Source organism: Oryzias latipes, chromosome 16, assembly GCF_002234675.1.
Source record: "Oryzias latipes chromosome 16, ASM223467v1".
NCBI lineage: Eukaryota > Metazoa > Chordata > Actinopteri > Beloniformes > Adrianichthyidae > Oryzias > Oryzias latipes.
The window spans coordinates 6,511,719-6,531,464 of NC_019874.2; the positions used below are offsets into that span (position 1 = coordinate 6,511,719).

A 19,746-nucleotide genomic window follows, 5' to 3' on the forward strand; every position below is an offset into this window, starting at 1 on the left:
AACCAGTGAGACTCAGAGAAAAATACCTGACACTGAACAGTGCAGGTGAACTTTTCCACATTCCTGCTATTTTTTATAAGATAGTCAAGTGTAAATGAAATATGTGTCCAAACAAACAAACAAACTAGAATGAATGTCAAATCCATTCACATTTTAGTTTCCTAAAGTTCAATCCACTGTTGTTTTTCCACATCCAAAGAATCCAAAGGGAAAATGGTCACGTCTTTACTAAATTCAAAGTGTTTCTACACATTGGATAGGAATGATGGTTGATCAGTTTTTGCTGATGACATCACATGTGTCATGTCTGCTGTGACGCACTTGATCGTTTTCACTTTATAGTAAAATAAACCTACTGTGTTTTGATCCAAATGGTATTTTCCATGATTAATATATGTGACTTATTTTATTTTGAAATGATTCTTTTAATGGCATCTGAGCCATAACTGTCCATTTGTCAGCAACTGATTCATGTTCACACGTGTGGTGGGCGTGTCACTTGAGTAGTGATTATATGAATGAAGTTCTCCTGTTCACTCGGGTGGAACGAACGCCAATAGAGTGGGTGAGCCGGGGATGGACACCATCACTGGAAAACTTTGATAATGTTAATGCTATGACACCATGTGGCTCTGACGGTCTGTTGCTTTGTGGATTGATTCTCACCTGTTGCTCTACGGTGATGACGACGCTTCCCCATTGCTTAAGCAACGCCTTTTCATGATAACTCTGCCATCACAAATGCAAATATTACGCTCAATAACTATTTAAACATACAGATAGCTGTGCAATAATCCCCCATTTTGTGTAATAGATCAGACACGCAGCAGCTAGAAATGGTTTAGGCCGATTCGACTAACAACTGACCTCAGACGGATCGATCTGGTCGGATTAAGTCGATTGATCGTTACACGCCTACTTCAGGAGTAACACTTAGGGGATCATGACTGTTTAGTTTAAAGAATTTTTATGTTCAAACTGTTTCAAATGAAATACTTTCCTTCTGGGATTGCAGGATTATAAACTACTGTTTCTAAAATAAAACAAAACTCACAAATAATCCTGTAATTCGTTTTAAACTGTTGCAGATTTGACAACCAAAACAGAATAAATCCAAAGGTAGAAAAACTGGCCTTTATTTAGTCTCATTTTTTTGTTATTTTTACATATGGCTTTAGCTTTTCTTTTTATTACAAACAAGTTTACAAAAGATTCTGCAGACTTCCGAATCGACTAGTGATGAAAAAAATCAAGAACGGGACGAGGAGGTTTGTAATCCGGTCCCATGGCGTCCTCCTAAAAACGGTCACAAAACACAAAGCCAGCTGCTGCTCTCCGCTGCAGCGTCCTTTCAGACCAGGGTCAGAGTTCGTGGACCGCAGGGCACTGCAGACGACGACGACGACGGCGGCGGCGATGCGGCTGGAAATGATTCCCGACAATATTCATTTACACGACAGAAGTTTGCATCACACCGAGCATAAAACAATGTTTGATCTTCCCGCTCTTTCCATCCTAACAAGCTGCATTTTGCCAAAGAGGTCTGAGCAAAACCAAAGCTCAGAAAGCAAAGGCCAGGTCAGTGTGTGGGCCCAGCGTGGTCTGACCTGAAGAACCGTTTTCATTCCGTACACAGTAAAAGTCATTCGTTAACCATCACAACAAAAACATTTCTAACCATGATCAGTTTTTTTCTACAGTCTAAGGACGACTATGCGGCTCCTTCAGTTATTTGATTCGGCTGAATTAGAAGCAGGAATCAGAAGATTGGAGGCGTTCTTAATCATTAACACTGCGTCACATTCAAATGCAACGCAGCTGGTCTCAGTTTCAGTGATCCCGAAACTGATGAACAATATGTAAAAAAAAAAAAAAGGATATCCGGACAGATCTGGAGGCACAGTCCCCCCAGGAACATCTCATTTCCATGTCCAAGTCAAGAGAAGGTGTTGCATAAACCGGACATCAAGTCTTTTGCATACAAGTGGCGTCAGAGTGGACCCCTCATGTTTCTCTCCTCGCTTTCTTCTTCTTTGCTGGTTTGGGAGCTTGACTCTCCTCAGGTTTTTCTGCAGAAGACAGCAAGAAATCAGCTAGAAAACTCCACAACTAACATGTTAAAAGAGCCCCAACAAATCCTCTTAATTCCCGCCTAAACAGACTCCTGCTTGTTTCCTAATCTCACACTGAGACTCAGTCAACAGGATCAGAAAGAACAGAGTCACAATAAGGTTACTAAACCTCAGGTTTTCCTTTGAAGCTAAACCCTATTTAAACCAATAGAGAGTGTGTGTGTGTGTGTGTGTGTGTGTGTGTGTGTGTGTGTGTGTGTGTGTGTGGGTGTGTGTGTGTGTGTGTGTGTGTGTGTGTGTGTGTGTGTGTGTGTGTGTGTGTGTTTCATCCTCCTCTGATCAATTCTGGATCCAGACTCTTGACTGTTACTAAAGGGGAGCTCCTAGGGAATCCTAAACTTTAAATATTCACTGAAAATGTTGTTTATGGTGTTTCTAACGCGTTCTTGTGGCATTTTTCTGATGATGGAGGACATGTTTAAAGAAAATTAAGCTCCATATTGCCTTTCTGAGTATTTTTTATGTGAATCGTTTAGACTCAGAAGCAGACGACAAATGCTGTTTCAAAAAGAGCTTTTTTTTGTGACGTAGAAAACAGGGGTGGGCCTTAAGCTTCCTGCTCTGCTCCATTCTGATGCTCCACTGTCACACAAACAGATCCATCAACGTCTGTTTTCCTCGTCTGAGCTGGAATCTGGATCTAAACTGTACGTCTGGAAAGCTCCGATTTCACTCACCATCTTTGTTGGACTGAAAACGTTAGCTTTGATGTGTAAGGGGCTGTTAGCTAGCAGGAGATGGGTGATGGGGAGGGGGGAGGGGTTGCTCCAACAGTCCCGCCGCCACCATCTCAGAGGTTGAATTTCTGATGAACTCCTGCCGCTCTTCAGAAACTACGTCCTAGAAATCAATATAGCTTTTTTTGTGTCTAAAAACGGTGTAATCATAACTAAAAGACCACTGAGGATGCTTTTAGAGCAAATCAAGAGATGATTAGAGCGGGACTTCAATGAACATTGGCTTGTTTGACATGGTCTGAAATAGGGCTGCACGATATGAGGAAAACTTGCGATATGCGATATTAGTGATCAATATTGCGATAACGATAAATTTGCGGTAAATAAACAAATAGAAAAATAAACAAAAACATCATTCCCATTTCATTGCAACAGTTTAAAAATTATACTCCAAATGACCCTCATCGACATGGGGGACAAACATCAGGGTGGCTAACCCTGGTCCTCAAGAGCCTCAACCCTGTCTGTTTTCCAATTCTCCCTAGACTGCTCGATAATGATAACCAAAATCAGGTGTGTTCAGTCAATCAGGATGTGAAATCACTTGAGTCAGCCAATCAACAGCAAGCTGGTTAAGGAGAGCTGGAAAACAGGCAGGGTTGAGGCTCTTCAGGACCAGGGTTAACATAATAGGCCTCCATCTGATTGGTCAACAATGGGAAGGCGTCCATTTGATTGGTCAAAGCATAAAGGGATTTATTTGATTCGTTAAATGCTTCAAGCTGCTAGAAGATTGTTTTAACACATTTTGGGTTTGCGATTTATTGCGATATTCGCCGTCTTTTGCGATAACGATAAATTTGCGGTATATTGTGCAGGCCTAGTCTGAAAGTTGATCAAGTTTGCTTGATGTTTAGATCAACTGTGTTACAACATTAGATGAAGTACACACACACACACACACACACCCACACACCCACACACCCCCACACCCACACCCACACCCCCACACCCCCACCCCCACCCCCACCCCCACCCCCACACACACACACACACACACACACACACACACACACACACACACACACACCCACTGTGGGATGCTTGCTGGGTTTCTATTAGATTCTATTGCCCTCATGTACTCTAATTGAACTCAAAACCAGCCATTTTCTTTTTAGAAAACCTTAAAGATCTAGTCTTTTATCTCCTAAAGTCCTTTAACTTCTGACAGTTGAAGGACTTAAGTCTGCTGTTCACATTTATTAGGTTTTCACCTAAACGGCTTCATATCCCTCCTTCCCATCTCTGCAGAAGCTTAACGGCGTGAACAGAAGCTCTTCCCAGACCTCTGCTATCCTAAAGTGTAGCACGAACACTGAAGGTCAACGAGCTTCAAGTAAATACAAGACCAAAGGCTTTGGGGCGTCAACATCGCATCTTTTCATTCATTCTATACTTTGCTAACTGATCACAGTTACCAGCATGCTTATCAGCCATCTTTTCCTCATGAACTCTGCTCCTCTTCCTCTTCTTTGCAGCTGTGGTTCGTATCTGGACGCTAACCTTGATTTTTTCCTGTTTTCAGCTTCTCCAAACAGAAACACCCACTAGCAGGATGTGCAGATGCTGCTTACTTTGCAGTGTTGGAGTAGGAAGGTTGTTCTGCTTGGCAGTGGGTTCTCCTTCGGTGGACTTCTGTGGCACTTGTGTGATGGGGGGTGGGGCGTCCTTCACTGATCTCTCGCCTCTCGTCTGTTTTCAAAGGTTAATCAGGAAAAACAAAGCGATGAAGAGACGGCGGGAACCTGCCCGGATGTTTGAGAGGAACCACTGACCTCCGCAGCAGCTGCTTTGACGGGCGGGACAGCAGCAGCCGTCTCCTTCACAGACGGCTGCTTCTTCATCGACACTGCAGGAGTCGACTCCTTCACCGGCTCCTCGACCTCCGGGGAGCAACGGGGAGAGGTTACACATAACTGCACACCACCGTTACCACATACACAACCTGCACACAGGTCCTCATCCACGGCATTCACGCCGAGCGCATTTACCACTGAGGATTCTGGTTTCTACCTGAACAGATGTTCCTCCTTCCTCAGCCGCTTTCTTCTTCTTCTTTTTCTTTTTCTTAGTCTTAGCTGCTCCATCATTACTCCCATCTCCTTTGTCCTTCTCATCTTCATCTTCCTCCTGTGAGCCAGAGGAGAAAACCTAAAATGATCTGCTCTGCAGCTGAAAGCCGCATGCTGCCCCACAACGAAGGCATCGGAACGACAGCAGAGGCGGTCTGAGAGAAGTGTAGCGCCACCCGAAGCCTGGGAGGACTTACAGCAGCTCCGATCTGAATGAACTTGGACGACTCAGGGAGGGGCTTCTCCTGAGCAAGAGGAGTCTCGGTGGTGGGCTCCTCATAGTTGCCCCAGGCTTCAGAAGGAGCGTTCCAGTCGGAGCTTGGGTCGGACGAGGCTCCATCTGAGAACACAGCAAGGGTCAGACGGTGGGTTCCAGGGGCTTTCATCGCTTAAAAAAGGGACACGGTTGAAAAATCAAACTCAGTAATGAATAAAAGAAAATGCTCACTGATTCCAGACCACTCGTCTTCCACTCTGGGCTGACTGACCCATGACAGGCTGCTCACTGACTGAGGCTCTGGAACAACCAGACAACAGGAAACAAAAGCCGAGTTCCATGAGCGTGAAAGGAATTTGGTTTATCGGCATCACATCAATGAGCACTTACGAGCAGGACCGACTCCCAGGCGAGCCAAAGACACCAGATTCAGCTCTGCGGACTGTATCGGCCTGTCAATCACAGTCCAGGAATCTGAAGGGCACATTCCACAAACACGTTACTGCTGCAGCAACACGCAGTCAGCACGGGCCGTGAAGGCAAACAGAAACCTGTCCTACCGTCAATCCCTGACCGCCACAGAGGCGCTGGCTGGATCGAGGCGGTCCAGGAGGCTTGTTTGGAGGGAACGTTGTGCGATGGACCCCGAACCTTTAAGGTACCTTTAGCAGCTGCTGCGTCCACTACCTCACTGCTGTTGGCTGCATTGAACAAATGAAGATGACATGAAGCCCTGCAGCTCAGTGACACATACAGCTCCTGCATGAGGAAAACTACAGCTTCGCTCTCCTGACGATTACCTGGAGTAACAGCAGCTTCAACCTTCTCTGGCTTCACTCGTGCAGACTCTGAAAACAAAGATGAAGTGATCAGATCCTGTCAGGCATCTGAGGAAAGAACACTTTAGAGCTTCTTAGAAATCAGACAACAACGAAGACAACCAAAGGGTTGGGTTTGTATTACTAGCCTGTCAAAAACCAACTACCTTGTTTCTTTTTCTGGTTGGTTGGCGCGGGGATGCCGGCAGAGGTGGTCTTGGGCTGCTCTGGGGGAACACTCACGGGGGTGTTCCCTCCCCCAGGACTGGATGAGCCATCGCTGGAGCTCTTGTCTTTCTTGCGCTGCTCACGTTTCTCCTTGTTGCTGACCTTGGTTTCCCACGTGCCTGAAAAGCAGCATCAGGTGCAGCCCAGCGTTAGCACACAAACACAGCAAGGACTCGTGCAGAGATTAGTGAAGAAATATGGATCAGCCCGGATGAAAGAAAACCCATTCACACTGTTCCTACTAAGAAAACGAACCTACGTTCAACCTCTCAATAGAAATCCAGATTGATTCCGAAACCACAGCATCTAAAGCAACGTGAACGTCATCTAAGTATGGCTGAGGTGAGATCAAGGTCACTTCAGTTCACGTCACCTTCTTCAGGTTCTTTGCCGTCTGCAGTCACTATTTTGGTCTCCTTTGCAGCCTGTTTTGGCTTCTTTTTGGACTTCTTTCCCTGAAAATGAAACAAAAAAATAAACAAAAAAAGGTGAATAGAGACGCAGCAGCGTGAAGATAACAGGAACAAAGTTATGACAAACAGAAACCCAGCTCCTCATATGCTGACGCTCATTTCTTTCAAAGTGAAACTGGGATTCTCTTCCTTCAAACGCTAAGTTCTTCAAAACTGTTTTATACGCTTTCTGGAGATATTTTTTATAACCTAAGCTCTAACGAAATACTCAAAAGTTGTTTTTTCTTTAAATTACCATTAAACCCCCCCCCCCCCCCCCCCCACACACACACAAACACACACTAGACAAATCAAAACTTTCAGTATTAATACATGTAATGGGAGGCCAACTAGTCATAGGCTAAAGAACATTAGTTTCTACATAATGTTTCTAATAATGACCTCCGCGGTCTTTTCGCTCTTTCCCTGTGGCGGGGGCGGTTGGTGATGATGTGGCACTATCTCCTCTGAAGCTATGGCTTCCTCCTCCTGCGGCTCGGGGACAGCTCTCCCGTTTGGCTGAGCTTTCTGGAGACGGTGAAAAGACAACAGCATTAGCGGTTCCATTCACAGATCACTGATCATAATGAATCCACCCAAACGTTGACAGCTAGCTGGAAACAAACACATGACAGGCGGCTAAATCTGACCACCACCTAACTAGCTAGCTTTGAGCTAGTAGCTCCGTGGTGCTAACTGTCAGCTAGCATTGCTAACAACATGGTTGACAATGAGGATTCAGTTGACGTGCCTTTTCTGCCTTCTTCTTCTTTTTCTTTGGCTCGTCGGATTTCACGGGCTTGCTGACACTTTGCTTGATCCCAGCGCCGTCATCCGCAGGGCGTACAGCGGGACGTTTCTTGAAAACAGCCCGGCAGACCGAGGCCCACAGAGCCACCATCAGCAGCAGACCAGCGCACGCGGCTAAGACGATCGCCCATGGAGGAATAAGCTCGGGCTTCAGTCCCAGGTCCACCCCGAGCTCGGAACGCAGCCATCCCAGGCCTTTGGACAGCTCCTCGTTCAGGCGGCGTGCGAGCAGTTTCACCTGCTGGGAGGCCGCGTCCTTCCACTGCTCCATTTCTTCCTTTTTTCGCCCCCCAATAACGAACAATTAGTCACGCTCCGCTAAACGCCGCTTCCTGCGCTAGCACGCGCTGTTAGCTAAAAATAACGGAATGACTTGGACATGGCAGACAATAAATTCATCTAGCAGCATCAGCGGAGCTAGACCGCCGGCTGACCAGCTAAACGCAAACGCCGAGGTGACACCTTCTTAGCTAACTAGCCAATTAGCATGAAACAGCATCGAGAGATCGTTTTCAACCGACAGCTGACCCGCACAATGCACCGACCGCCAGCATAGCAGGTTCACCTCATATGGCTCCGTCTGACTGGAGGAGAAATGCTGCGTTCAGGGCCCCGGGAAACTCCCCTACCCGAACCCGCTTAAACTTTAAAACATCAAATTTTGAGCCTCATGTAGAATAGAATTTACAATTATATTTTTAAAGTCATTTTAATAGATAATCTATATATGGTGGTAACACTGTCAAAGAATACTAAAATAAATCATGTCAGAGCCGTCAATGAACGCATGACAGTTTTGTTCCAGGAACTTGATGAGGCTTTTTCTACCGAAAAGCCTCGATGGGTTTTGAACTCAAAAATCCCTGAAAGGCCCCATGCTAGGTTCTCTACAACAATAAAGCTTACCAAATGTTGATGGCTGCCTCTGCAGACAGTTTTTCTACTGATTTTAAGAAAAACAAAGAAAATGTATTTAAATACCATTACTGTTTGATCCGAGTCTGTTGGAAATGGCATTAAATAAACCACAAAAGACGTGATTTGCATCCAAGTTTATTTTGAAATTCCCATCTCCCCCTGTACAAGAAAAAAATGACTTTTCACAAAGGCAGCAGTGAACTGTCAGTGATAGTACTTTTCTAGGGAAGGAAAAAAAAAACGTAATCACAGTGTCTCTTTTCTTCTTTTAAATATTTCTACTGCTGTCATCTTTGGCTAGGTTTCCGGTTGACAGCTGTCTGTCAAACCCAATTCCTGTGAAGCGAAGGTTTAAGCCAATAGAGCAAAACTATGGACTTTAAATTTAATAATGCCTATGCAGGAATGTTCTGGACCATATAACTCTTCATTAACAACAAAAGAAACAAAAATAAGAATAAAAGTTGAAATAAGAATAAGCAGTCTGTGTTTACAACACAAATGAATATCACTGCCTGGGGAGACAGCATGTCGAATTTCATAAAATTGTTTGGACAAAAAATAAATCTACAAAAATGGAGCTAGGTAAATATTACACAACAGTAAACATGTTCTTTTTTTTCCTTTTTTTCTTTTCTTTTAAATGCTTTTCAGTTCACCTCTACACAAAACCAAAATTCTTGGTCTTAATGGCTAGCAGGAGTTTCTGTTTGAGGATCTGTTTAGAAGAGTAGAGTGGCACGTAGAGACGGGAGATGCAGGTGTTGGCGGTGGGGAGGTGCTGGTCGTCTGGGGGCCGGATTGTGATGGAGGGCATGGGCTGGAAGCCTTCCTCACTCGCTGGCAGAGATGGGCTGGAGGTCCAGAAGTACACCTGAGGAGAGCAAACGCAATCATCAACACATGTTTCCCATTTTACTTTTCTTTTTTTCTATTAAGATTTTTAACAAACGCAGAGAAGAAAACAATCAGATTTAAAAAAACCTTGTATTTCCAATTTTGTAAATGAATGTAAATCAAGACATTTTTTATTTGGAGGTGCAAACATTCAAATTCGCTCAAACTTTAAACATTTATTTGAGTTTGTACTTTAATATTTTATAATACTTTGCTTTGTTTTTGTCAAATTTACAGCGAAGCTGAATACACCATCAGAAAGAGAGTAATCCATGAAAAATCCCTTTTTAAATACATGTTTCATCCAATTCTTTTGATCAGATTTGTTTTAAGGACAAAGATCGTCTTCCGAGTGTCTCTTATTGCACCATCTGGTTTCTGCTTTTAAACATCCACAGGGTTTAAATAAAAACAGCCCTTTGATTATTCCAGTCAAATAGATAGACTTACCAGGTCTTGCCTCTCAGTCATACTCATCTTTTCCACTATCGACCAAAACCATCGTTTGAACTGGAGCAGTTTGTCTGCATTCTCCCCTGTGAGACAGACAGGGTTTTAGATAAAGATCTAGAACAGCTCATGTTTTTATTACAGGTGGATGTTGACCTCAGAGCAACCAACCTGATTCATCGTTGAAAGAAGTGAAGCTGATCAGCATCTGGACATTGACTTCTCCACAGCCGTTCACCAGCAGCCTGAAGTCCTCGGCTGTCAGGTCCTCCAGAGCGTTTTTAGGAAGTACGTCCAGCAAACCCTTCCTCATCGCCTGTGAAAAATCGGAATCTAAATCAGCCTTTGTTCTGCCGACAGCCGTTCCACACAGAAGAAGGGAACTCACATGGAGCGGCTGCTCGGCCACCACCAGCATCCTGTGCTCTGCGTACCGCCTCACATACTCATAGACGTTGAGAGGAGTCACTGGCATGTTGACTCCACCAGATACCAGCTCCACCTGGAAAAAGAAAAACATTTTTAATCTGAGTTCAGGACAGATTCTCCAACATTTAGACCTGGAGCAGCAGAGAACCAAGAATCTGCACTTAGATTACAAAAACCTTCTTCCAGGCGTGTCCGAAGTCCGGCCGAAATTCAAATTTTCACCGGACCGCGAGCTCATGTCAATAAGCCGCGGTACTTTCTAAGAACTGTGTGTTCAACTGCTTGATTGTGATTGGCTGAAAACAAAGGCAGCTGCTTCCAGGACAAGTGGAAATTGGCTTTTTTGAAACAAAATAAATTGAAACGAAAAACAACTTTGTCTGCCTGAAACCGTGGCTGTTTTTACAGAGTTTAATATCAAGAAGCATTACCAGACAAGACATGGCAACTCTGACAAACTGGGACGGAATGGTGCGGAAAATTGAAGCAACTGGAAAGTGTTTTACGACACAGCAGCGTTTTTCACAAGAACCCGCGAGTCAAATAAAAAAATGCCACAAAAGTGAGCTACGTAGCAGTGTAGGGAAAAATCTAGTCAGCGATATATTTCATTTGGCGACATTTCTATCGATTTAAAATTCTGAAAAAACAATATTTATTTTCCAATTTATTTATTTTTGAGCGTCCTTCAGCAGCTGACTCTTTTTTCCTCTGAAACCCCGACCACTAGTTTGCAGCAGAGAACACTGAGCTTCTTTGAGCAGCTCTACACCACACAAAACAACAACAAGATCTCAGTGAAGCAGCTTGTTTTGTTGTTATGTGACATGAACTACTTCTTTTTTATGTAGGATGGGTACAGAATCAGTACTCTGAGCCATGTTGCTGCTAGTATCATAAAAACGTGGATTGCGGCGCTTTTTAGCTCAGATAAGAACCAGTGAAGCACTGCAGCTGTGCAGAGGCTAATGCTCAGAACATCAGTCAAAATACTGTCGGCAAAGCGGGCCAAAGTTCTGCAGAACCTCCCAGCAATAGATTGTAGTCCAGCGACCTGATGGATCAGAGTGATGTGTACAACGCTCTGGAAAAAGGCCAACGTCATGGCGATGGTGTGCGAGAAAGCTGAGCTGCAGCTGCAGAGCAGACTGTCATGGAAATAAAGCATCTTTGCCACATGAAAGCGTCTCCTTCATCTGTCATGCTGCTGCATCATCATCATCATAACACTTTATTGATGTTTTTCCCCTTTATTCTTTAAGCACCATTCTTGGTCCTAAACCATTGAAAAGTACTGGAGAAGCTACATTTAGCAATATTGAAAATAAACAGCACTTTAATTCCTCCTTCAGGCTTTTAGAACCGTATTGGTTAAGTCACATTTATCCTATTTTTTTTTCTTATACTGAAAAATATTTTGTTCCCTTTAAGAAACCAAAATAAAATAAAAGCACCATGACTTTTCTTGGATTAAAGCAAATTATATATGAGATACAGTTGCAGTGCTTAACATTGTGATCATTAAATAAAATACATTTTTATCATTTTATTACAATGAAAGGCATCTTAATAATCAGGTAGAGTTTTTTCTAAGTCATACTCTAAAAAAGAAAAAGAATGTGTTTTCCGATACAATATCGGGATACGTATCGTATCGCCAGACTCTTGCCGATACGCACCCCTAGAGCTACGAGGTAGAAGCACAAAGATCTGCAAACCTTTAGCCGATGGGGAATTTATTTAAGACTGTGATAAAAAGGATTTGAGAACATTTGTCTTGAGAAGAAGCAGGAGTTTGCTAATGTTTGCCTGGAACACTGTGGTCCGGAGACTTGAAGACATTTCATCTGATATTAAGAGACAGCTGGAGGTTTTTTCCACTAGCCTGTGATGAAAGCACAGACGCGTCCCACACCGTTCCTTTTTTGAGAGGAGTGCGCCCCGATGACGCTCCAGGCGGAGCTCATGGGGCTGCAGTGTGACGTTGTCAACCTTTACCGCCAGCTGGATGAAGGCAGATGCGAACATTCGCTAAGAAAATGCTGAGTTTGTTTGTCTCCACATAGTTGTGCGAGAGAAGACAATTCAACAAGAACCGCATGAGGACGGGACTAAGAGACTCTTTAGTCCTGAGCATTAAAACCACCGTTTTGAGCCAGATCCAGCCTTTTTGCCACCGTCAAGTAATATGTTCAGTCTTCTGTGGTGAATGAATTCTAAGATTGTAGGGTTAATTTGTGTGTTTGTACTGTGTTAAATTTTCCTATTGAAACAGTTTAAATGTTTAATAGTGAATAAAACGTTATATTTTTATATGAACCCAGATTTAATGTTGATCAGTTTTTATGTTCCAGACAGACTTTTTCTTCATTTTGTTTTTAGTCTTCAAATGTGGAATTCAGTCATTTTGGTTCAAATGTATTTAGATGCGTTTGTGTTCTATATGAAGAAATTAAAACACCACGGCAGTAAAATAAACTGATCATTTGCATTTACCGTAATTTCCGGACTATAAGCCGCTACTTTTTTCCTGCATTTACAGCCTTGCGGCTTATTCAGTGACGCGGCTAATTTATGGTTTTAATTGGCGGCCGCCATGTACGTACTTTCGGACTCAGTGAATGGTTAGAATTCTCTATCTAACACCAAGCGCAAGTCAACACACCTCTTAGCAGCCAAACAGCATGGACCTCACTTCAGGTCTTAGACACTTCAGTCATGGTTCAACATAACGAAACACGCATGCCCGGCCGCATCCCAGAATCCTTTGGTGCCATTAGACCCAACGTGCACGTGATCGCCACTACAATATGATGCAGCTTTCAAGTTAAAAGCAGCGTGAAAAAATCCACCATCACCAATGGGTTTGGAAAAGCCGGTCAGCTGCGTGACGGAGAGAACAGCGCATGGAGGGAATTTACCTCTGAGTCATGGTGACTCGGCTGGCTGCACGTAAATATGTGGCAATAACATCAGCCTTTATTTGGTCGGGACACGACTGTAAACACAAATTGACGTGGTCGTGTTAACGGTTTCTAAGGACTGAGCGGAGTTTTGCATTGAAACGCTCACAGCCTCCGTGTGAGCTGGAGACTGCGTGTCGTGTGAGCTGCGGGGCCGATGGCAGTCTGAAGGCTCCCACACGTAACAACGCATCCGCCCCTCATACACAAAACGTACAGTTTTAAGTCCGATTGCTCTGCACAGACACGATTTGCTCCGTTCACCGGCGCAATGGGGACGAAGCGCCCCTCCCTGTAGCCGCGCTGGCCAGAGCTGTCGGAGTAGATAGGAAGGGGAGACAAGGAGTGCGCGGGAGCGCAGAGGCGTCCGCGGACCAACAGTGTTTGTTGTGGAAGGAAACTTCTGACCCACGCGCCGCGAGGAGGCGCGCGTATCGCGCTGAGGCGCGCGCTTTTCAGTCGTCGCTGCTTTATTTTACTAGCGTGTTATTTAACCAGCCCTGTTACTCCCAAAACGCTGCCGCGACACAAGCGGAAGGAGAGCTGTACCCGTTCACCCCTCCATGCACTGCTGCTCCTTGCTCATTCTTAAACACGCACAACAGAATGGCGAGCCGGGCATTGGCCCTGCCTTTAGCCCCTAAGACTCATGGGAAATGGGGGATTGCGGATGTAAATTTCCTCATCATAACTGAGGGATGTAATGTTGATTATATGGTTACTGTTTGTAATTTTATGTGTGATAGCTAGATTGTCAATAAGTAAAAAAAAAAAAAAAGAATGAAATAAAAACACCATAACTGAGGAACTTGTGAACAGAATACAGGTCCATGCTGTTTGGCAGCTGTAGATATACTCAAATACATGAGCCTGAGGCAAAGCTGACTCCACCCACTGTGTGCTAATGAATCACACTCACTCTGGGAGTCAGGACGTAATTTGTCAGGATGACAATGTTGCCTAATACATGCGGCTTGTACTCCGACGCGGCTTGTGTATGTATAAAATAGGTTAAACACGTGAAAATGGGAGGGTGCGGCTAGTAATTGGGTGCGCTTTGTAGTCCGGAATTTACGGTAATCTTATTACCGTAAATTAGTTCAAGAATGCAGGCCGAATGGTTGGCCCTCACTAAATCTGGTCTTCTTTGCAAAAGGTTTGGACACCCTGCCTCATGCTGTCAAGATTCAACTAAAAGGAGATGTGTTGTTGGAGAAAAGTACTCGAGTAAAAGTCTGAAATGATTCTCACAACTACTCGAAGGAAAAGCTCCTTTGTCTGACATTTAATGAGAAGGTTAGTTTTTTAAGAATATGATTCCAATCTTTTTAGCATCAAGTCTACCCGACTCAAACCTGCTTCCATTTGTGTATTCAAAACAACTTTTTTAAGGAATTGAACCCAGCGGTCTAACATTTCGGAATTACAGAAAAATGAAACTTTAAATTGATAAATAATATGAGAATGGAACTTGGATGGATATTAGTCCTGATGAGAATCTAAGCAGACCTAATTGGGTGGTCTTTCTGGAGCACTAAACGGACACTCTCACCTGTCCAGCTCCTTCTTCTTTACACAGATCAATGGCAAAGGCCAGATCCATGGCAGCAAAAACTGCATCGGCTTCACCGGTCTGGGAATGGCGTATGAGCTGCCGCAGGCTCTCATACATGACAGGGTCAAAGAAGGCAAAGTCATGCCAGTTCACCTGCAGGAAGAAGAAAACATGACGTAGCAGTTCCTGAGTGGAGCTGCATACACAATCAAGCTAACACTCTCCTACCTTTCTGCCAAGAAGCACTTTAATGACGTGTCTGTTCAATGTGATTGGACAGAGTTCATTCTGCAGCAGGCATAACCCCAGTATTCTGCGAGGACACAGCATTATTGAGCTCGTTTTCACTTTTTTATGCCACACATCAACTGTCACGACCCGTTCACGTCTTTTACCTGCCAATATTACGAAAACAGTTAAGTCTGGCCTCTGTGTTCTTTCCAGGCCGAGGGGAGTAGAAGCCCCGTTTGCCGGGCTGGTAGAAGAGCGGCGCGTTGTCGTCCCCGTCATCTGGGTCATCGAGCTCCATGTCAACCACGCTACGTGTAGAACCATGACGTTTACGGTTCTCCTGTTGCTGGAACCATCAAAGAGATAAAAACAAGATTCGATATTAGAGTCTTTCAGAAAGATTATTAAAAAGGGTTCACTTTAAAAAAAAATTGCCCAAGCTGAGAAGCAAAAACTAGTCATCCACACAAATACTTGAGCAAAAAGTAACTGATGACAAAGGTAGTTAAGTAGAAAGTTTCCATGGTAAATTCCCGTTCACCATTCGTGGTCTCGCTGTTTCACAGACTTTTTTTTTTTTGCCAAATCTATAAATTAAATACTCTACTATAAATTTTACATTTCCAGGGAAAAAAGTTGGTGTCAATGCTGAAATGTAAGATTTAAAACAAAAACTGCCAAAGTTTTAGCTAAAATAGCTGCAGATAAGGAAGAATGAGCAAAAAAAGAAAAGCTTTGTAAGCTAAGTGCTCATTAGCTTAGAAAACGCACAAAAGAGCCAAACAAACCAGTTTAATGCCAACAATACATCACACTTGATAAAGCAATGAGAATGAAGAAATTAGCTTAACGAGCTAGCTTACGGCTGTCAAAGAAAGCCAAGTCCTAAATCAGTTCAAAATAAAACGGTGTTCTCTAAACATTGTAAACAAATGCATTTGTTCTGCATCAACAGTACGATGTGAATAAAAGCTGGATTTTGCTAAAGATGGCTGGCCATCCCTGCTCCTCAAGAGCCTCAAAGACTCCTGGTTTCCAGCTCTCTCTGGACTGCTGCGTGCTGAAAACCTAAACCAGGTGTGTTTAGTCAATCAGGAAAGATGGTCACGGAGAGCTGGAAACCAGGCAGGACTGTGGCGTTGGAGGACCAGGGTTGGATGGAGGCAGATGATTCTCTGTGGCGATAACTAAAGGGCGAAACCGAGAGGTGAGGAAGCAGCTATCTTGATTCATTTGGTCAAAGCTGAAACACCAGTACATCCTATTAACCCCTGCTCTGCAATACATGTAAAAAACACATGCCTGTTCTAGACCAGTGTTTTTCAACCAGTGTTGAAATTGCCCTCATTCACTGATCTAAAAACATTTACCATAGGGTTGGGCGATGTCCCCTAATTTGGCCGTTGACGATGTTTGCTGTCAACCATCGGGATGGACGATGACATCGTCCGGGGGGGGGGGGTATTTTTTCGTTCTTATATAACTGCTATTCGTTATTTTGCTTTTTTCATTTTATTTCCCAACTAATGGTTAATCCGCGATGATCCAGTATAAACTGAGGGAAGTGACTTTAACGGAAAAAGTAACAAACAAAATAGAAAAGAAGTAGTCCGCTCCCGCACTTAGCGGAGTGGACCGGCGGAGTGCGGATTTACAGCTTTGTGTTTGATGGGAAGGGGGGGGGGGGGGGGTACATGAGCGGTATGTGTGGGAGATTTAGGACTGCGATCCGTCCCGCAGCTCTAGGGGTACTAGCTACCGAACTCAGAACCGGGTCTAAACGTGTGTCTGAGCACAGCACGGATCGTCAGCACACACAGCGGTTTGAGCTTCAAAGCAGAAATGTCGCTCAGTCCTTAGAAAACATTCAATCACGTGGATTTGTGTTTCCAGTCGTGTCCCGACTAAATAAAGGCTGATGTTATTCACAGGATGCACTGCCACCCAAAGCTAATGTTGTTAGCCCGTGTTAGCATACTGCTAATCCTGGCTTCGTTCAGATAAAGAACTGACCACACGGATTAAAATTCAAATGATGAGCAAACAGGTGTTTCATAATAACCGTAACATTATTAAAAGCATGTTTAGAAGATCATCTCGTATTTTACCGAGCTGACATGTCAATATATATAGCCGCTCGGCGCTGTTATCGTTTTGTATTGAATTGTCATATTCAATAAAGTTTGGAAAAAAAGCCGCTCGGCGGAAGTTGTATCCCCTTCCGGTTTTCAAACTGCGCATGTGCGAATACTGCGCATGTGCGAATGATTTATTCCGACCGAAATTGTGACCTTAGTGAACGTTTTTATATTCTGAAAACATTTTTCTGGGCCCATCTACACGGTTGGATTCTAATCCGACCATTGATCCCATCAAGATATTTTGTACATGTAACCGCGGCTTATGGTGTCGACGCGCAACGTGGCGGGGGCGTGGCATCACGATGGTGGTCTCTCCATCGGGATGTCAGTCACCCATCACGATGGACGATGATATCGTCCATCGGCACAACCCTAATTTACCATCTCCAGGATATCAGCTCTTTGTTCATCCAAACAGGCCATGATAAAACACTGAGAAGTTAGGAACATGAAAGATCATAAAATTATTTTTTCTTTGTGTTTATTTGATTCTATTAAAGACATTTTGATAAGAATGACGGTACCGCGATTTGGCTGCAGCTAAAGCTCTGTTTAAGGAAAAGTCCCGCCCCTTTAACTGTCTCCTTCTTGAAGGCTTAATCATACGTCATCGGTCTGACCAATCAGAAGTGGTTAAAGTCTCCACTTCCTTGTTCCAATTTAGCTCATAAAGTCTCTCCGTTCCAACAAAAATACCAGCTAAAGCTCGTCTTTAGCGGTGTAGCTTTCCACAGAATCCGATATCAGACCCGGGAACAAGTGAACAAAACATTGAAGCTCAGAGACGCTAGTCTTTCTGCCCTTTTGCGGCAGTTTTCACACTACATCTCCCATGATGCATTGGGTTAAAGGGACAGCGTCTTAGCGTACGATGAGTCGTCCTTAAACGTCTTGAAACCACAACAAACACACATCAAACCGTTTTTGAATTTTCTAACTTAACTTTTATTTCATCTTTTAGAAAAAACAGCCTGCTTTTTCTGCAACAGTTATCACAAAAATGATCTTGAGATTGCGGGGGGGGGGGCTGTCGATCAATACAGACCGAGTTTTTTTTTGTTTGGATGCTGGTGTGCCGCGGGGTCTTTGTCAAGGTTAAAGTGTGCCGTGGCTCAAAAAAGGTTGAAAAACACTGTTCTGGACTTCTATTAAAAACTGGATTAGTGTTTAAAAAGTGAAGAGACAGTTAAAAGAGGAGTATTTGCGGCAGCGTACTTCCATTGAAAATCTCAATTTGAACTCTTTGATTTGTGATCAGTATTTAAAGTTTAAAATTAGGGCTGGGAGATAAAACCATTATATTTATCGCAAAATAGCTTTATCTCAATGGAAAAATGAGTCTATTACGATAGCCAGTAATTAAAACGAGCATTTTAGCAAATGAGTCATGTTTATTTACTCTCCTTTTGGTGAATGGTTTTGTTCTGTCCTCCTCCACCGTCTACACGTGAGTTAAACAAACCCATGCAACTTGAGAGACGCCCCATCCAGAAAAAATAAATAAAGGAAAAGCTCATAGTCTGTATTGATCTACAGTCCCTCTACAATCTCACGTGCATTTTTGTGATAATTGTGACAGAAAAATCTGGAAGCTGCAGCTGTTTTTCTAAAAGATGTAATAAAAGTTAAGTTAAAAGATTTAATAACTGATGTGTGTTCGTTGTTGTTTTAAACGTTAAGAGGAGAGACTCATTGTGCGCTAAGACACCGTCACTTTAACCCAATGCATCATGGGAGATGTAGTGCTGAAAATCCGCCGACCGCAGAAAGACGAGCGTCTCTGAGCTTCATTGTTTTGTTCACTTGTTCCACGGTCTGATACCAGATTCTGTGGAAAGCTACACCGCTAAAGACGAGCTTTAGCTGGTATTTTTGTTAGAACTGAGAGACTTATGAGCAGAATCAGAACAAGGAAGTGAAGACTTTAACCACTTCTGATTGGTCAGACTGGTGACGTATGATTAGGCCTCCAAGAATGATTGGTGGAGACAGTTAAAGGGGCGGGACTTTTCCGAAATCAGAGTTTAAGCTGCGGCTAAATCACGGTACTGTTATTCTTATCAAAATGTCTTTAATAGAATCAAATAAACACAAAGAAAAAAGTATTTTACGATCTTTCATATCCCTAACTTCTCAGTGTTTTATCAGGGCCTGTTTGGATGAACAAAGAGCTGATTTCCTGGAGATGGAAAATGTTTTTAGATCAGTGAATGGGTAATTTCCCACGGCACACCTGACCATCTCTCGTTGAAAAACACTGGTCAAAACTACCAGCAGAAATGCTGATAATCTGCTTTTAGTTCCTGGATTATTCACAGGATGCTGACAAAACTGTTTCTCAATTTTATGCTCGTCATGGAAAACTTGAAAACAGAATTTATCTGTGGTTTTAATGTTTTGTTTTTAAATAGATCTGATCAAACAGTTTAGTGTTCTCTTTTATTTATGTTCTCTTGAAACTTAGTTTGTAAAATAAATTCCTTTTCTTAGATATCTGAAACAAAACGTGCATTATGTTCCATCAGTGCATCTGTTTGTTTAAAGTGTGATAGATAATAAATATTTCAATCTAAACAACCTGCTGATGATTACACATTACTATTATTTAGTTAGTATTAAAGTGTTCAAATCTGACAAATATAGTTATTGGGATTCCATCGTGATACCGGTATCGCCTGATATGGAAAAAGCTATAT

General features: G+C 43.3%; 2 protein-coding genes across 12 annotated transcripts in view; both read right to left on the minus strand.

Annotated features, from left to right (window-relative positions):
- Positions 1-1,118: 1,118 nt before the first annotated feature.
- Positions 1,119-8,446, minus strand: mtdh (metadherin). Of its 2 annotated transcripts, XM_011484898.2 has the most exons (14): positions 7,408-8,446; positions 7,059-7,184; positions 6,578-6,659; positions 6,144-6,323; positions 5,959-6,006; positions 5,719-5,859; positions 5,549-5,632; positions 5,390-5,458; positions 5,139-5,281; positions 4,883-4,999; positions 4,645-4,752; positions 4,444-4,561; positions 4,032-4,033; positions 1,119-2,069 (listed from the first exon to the last, which is right to left on the minus strand). In XM_011484898.2, exons 1-14 carry the CDS (start codon positions 7,735-7,737, stop codon positions 1,920-1,922), a joined length of 1,698 nt encoding a protein of 565 aa, XP_011483200.1. In that variant the 5' UTR covers positions 7,738-8,446; the 3' UTR covers positions 1,119-1,919. The 2 variants fall into 2 exon arrangements, with proteins under 2 accessions (XP_011483200.1, XP_020565608.1); XM_020709949.2 differs by lacking the exon at positions 4,032-4,033.
- Positions 8,447-8,503: 57 nt separating this feature from the next.
- ubr5 (ubiquitin protein ligase E3 component n-recognin 5) overlaps positions 8,504-19,746 on the minus strand; it is a 43,680-nt gene continuing 32,437 nt past the window's right edge. For 9 of the 10 annotated variants that reach the window (XM_023964132.1, XM_023964136.1, XM_023964138.1 and 6 more), the window contains 7 exons: positions 15,074-15,255; positions 14,907-14,991; positions 14,676-14,831; positions 10,120-10,233; positions 9,903-10,047; positions 9,732-9,817; positions 8,504-9,258 (listed from right to left, as the gene is read on the minus strand). In XM_023964132.1, the coding sequence (XP_023819900.1) occupies positions 9,046-9,258; positions 9,732-9,817; positions 9,903-10,047; positions 10,120-10,233; positions 14,676-14,831; positions 14,907-14,991; positions 15,074-15,255 (981 nt within the window). In that variant the 3' untranslated portion in view covers positions 8,504-9,045. The remainder of the gene's footprint in view (positions 9,259-9,731; positions 9,818-9,902; positions 10,048-10,119; positions 10,234-14,675; positions 14,832-14,906; positions 14,992-15,073; positions 15,256-19,746) is intronic. The other variant, XM_023964140.1, reaches the window with a different exon arrangement.

What these genes read in the sequence shown, in the direction of transcription:
- mtdh (XM_011484898.2), bottom strand. Translation starts at nt 7,737, where the DNA reads ATGGAGCAGTGGAAGGACGCGGCCTCCCAGCAGGTGAAACTGCTCGCA. An exon ending in GTGGCGGTCAGGGATTGACG is followed by an intron (nt 5,633 to 5,718) that starts GTAGGACAGGTT and finishes TGTGCCCTTCAG; the next exon opens with ATTCCTGGACTGTGATTGAC. An exon ending in TCATTCAGATCGGAGCTGCT is followed by an intron (nt 5,000 to 5,138) that starts GTAAGTCCTCCC and finishes TCTGGCTCACAG; the next exon opens with GAGGAAGATGAAGATGAGAA.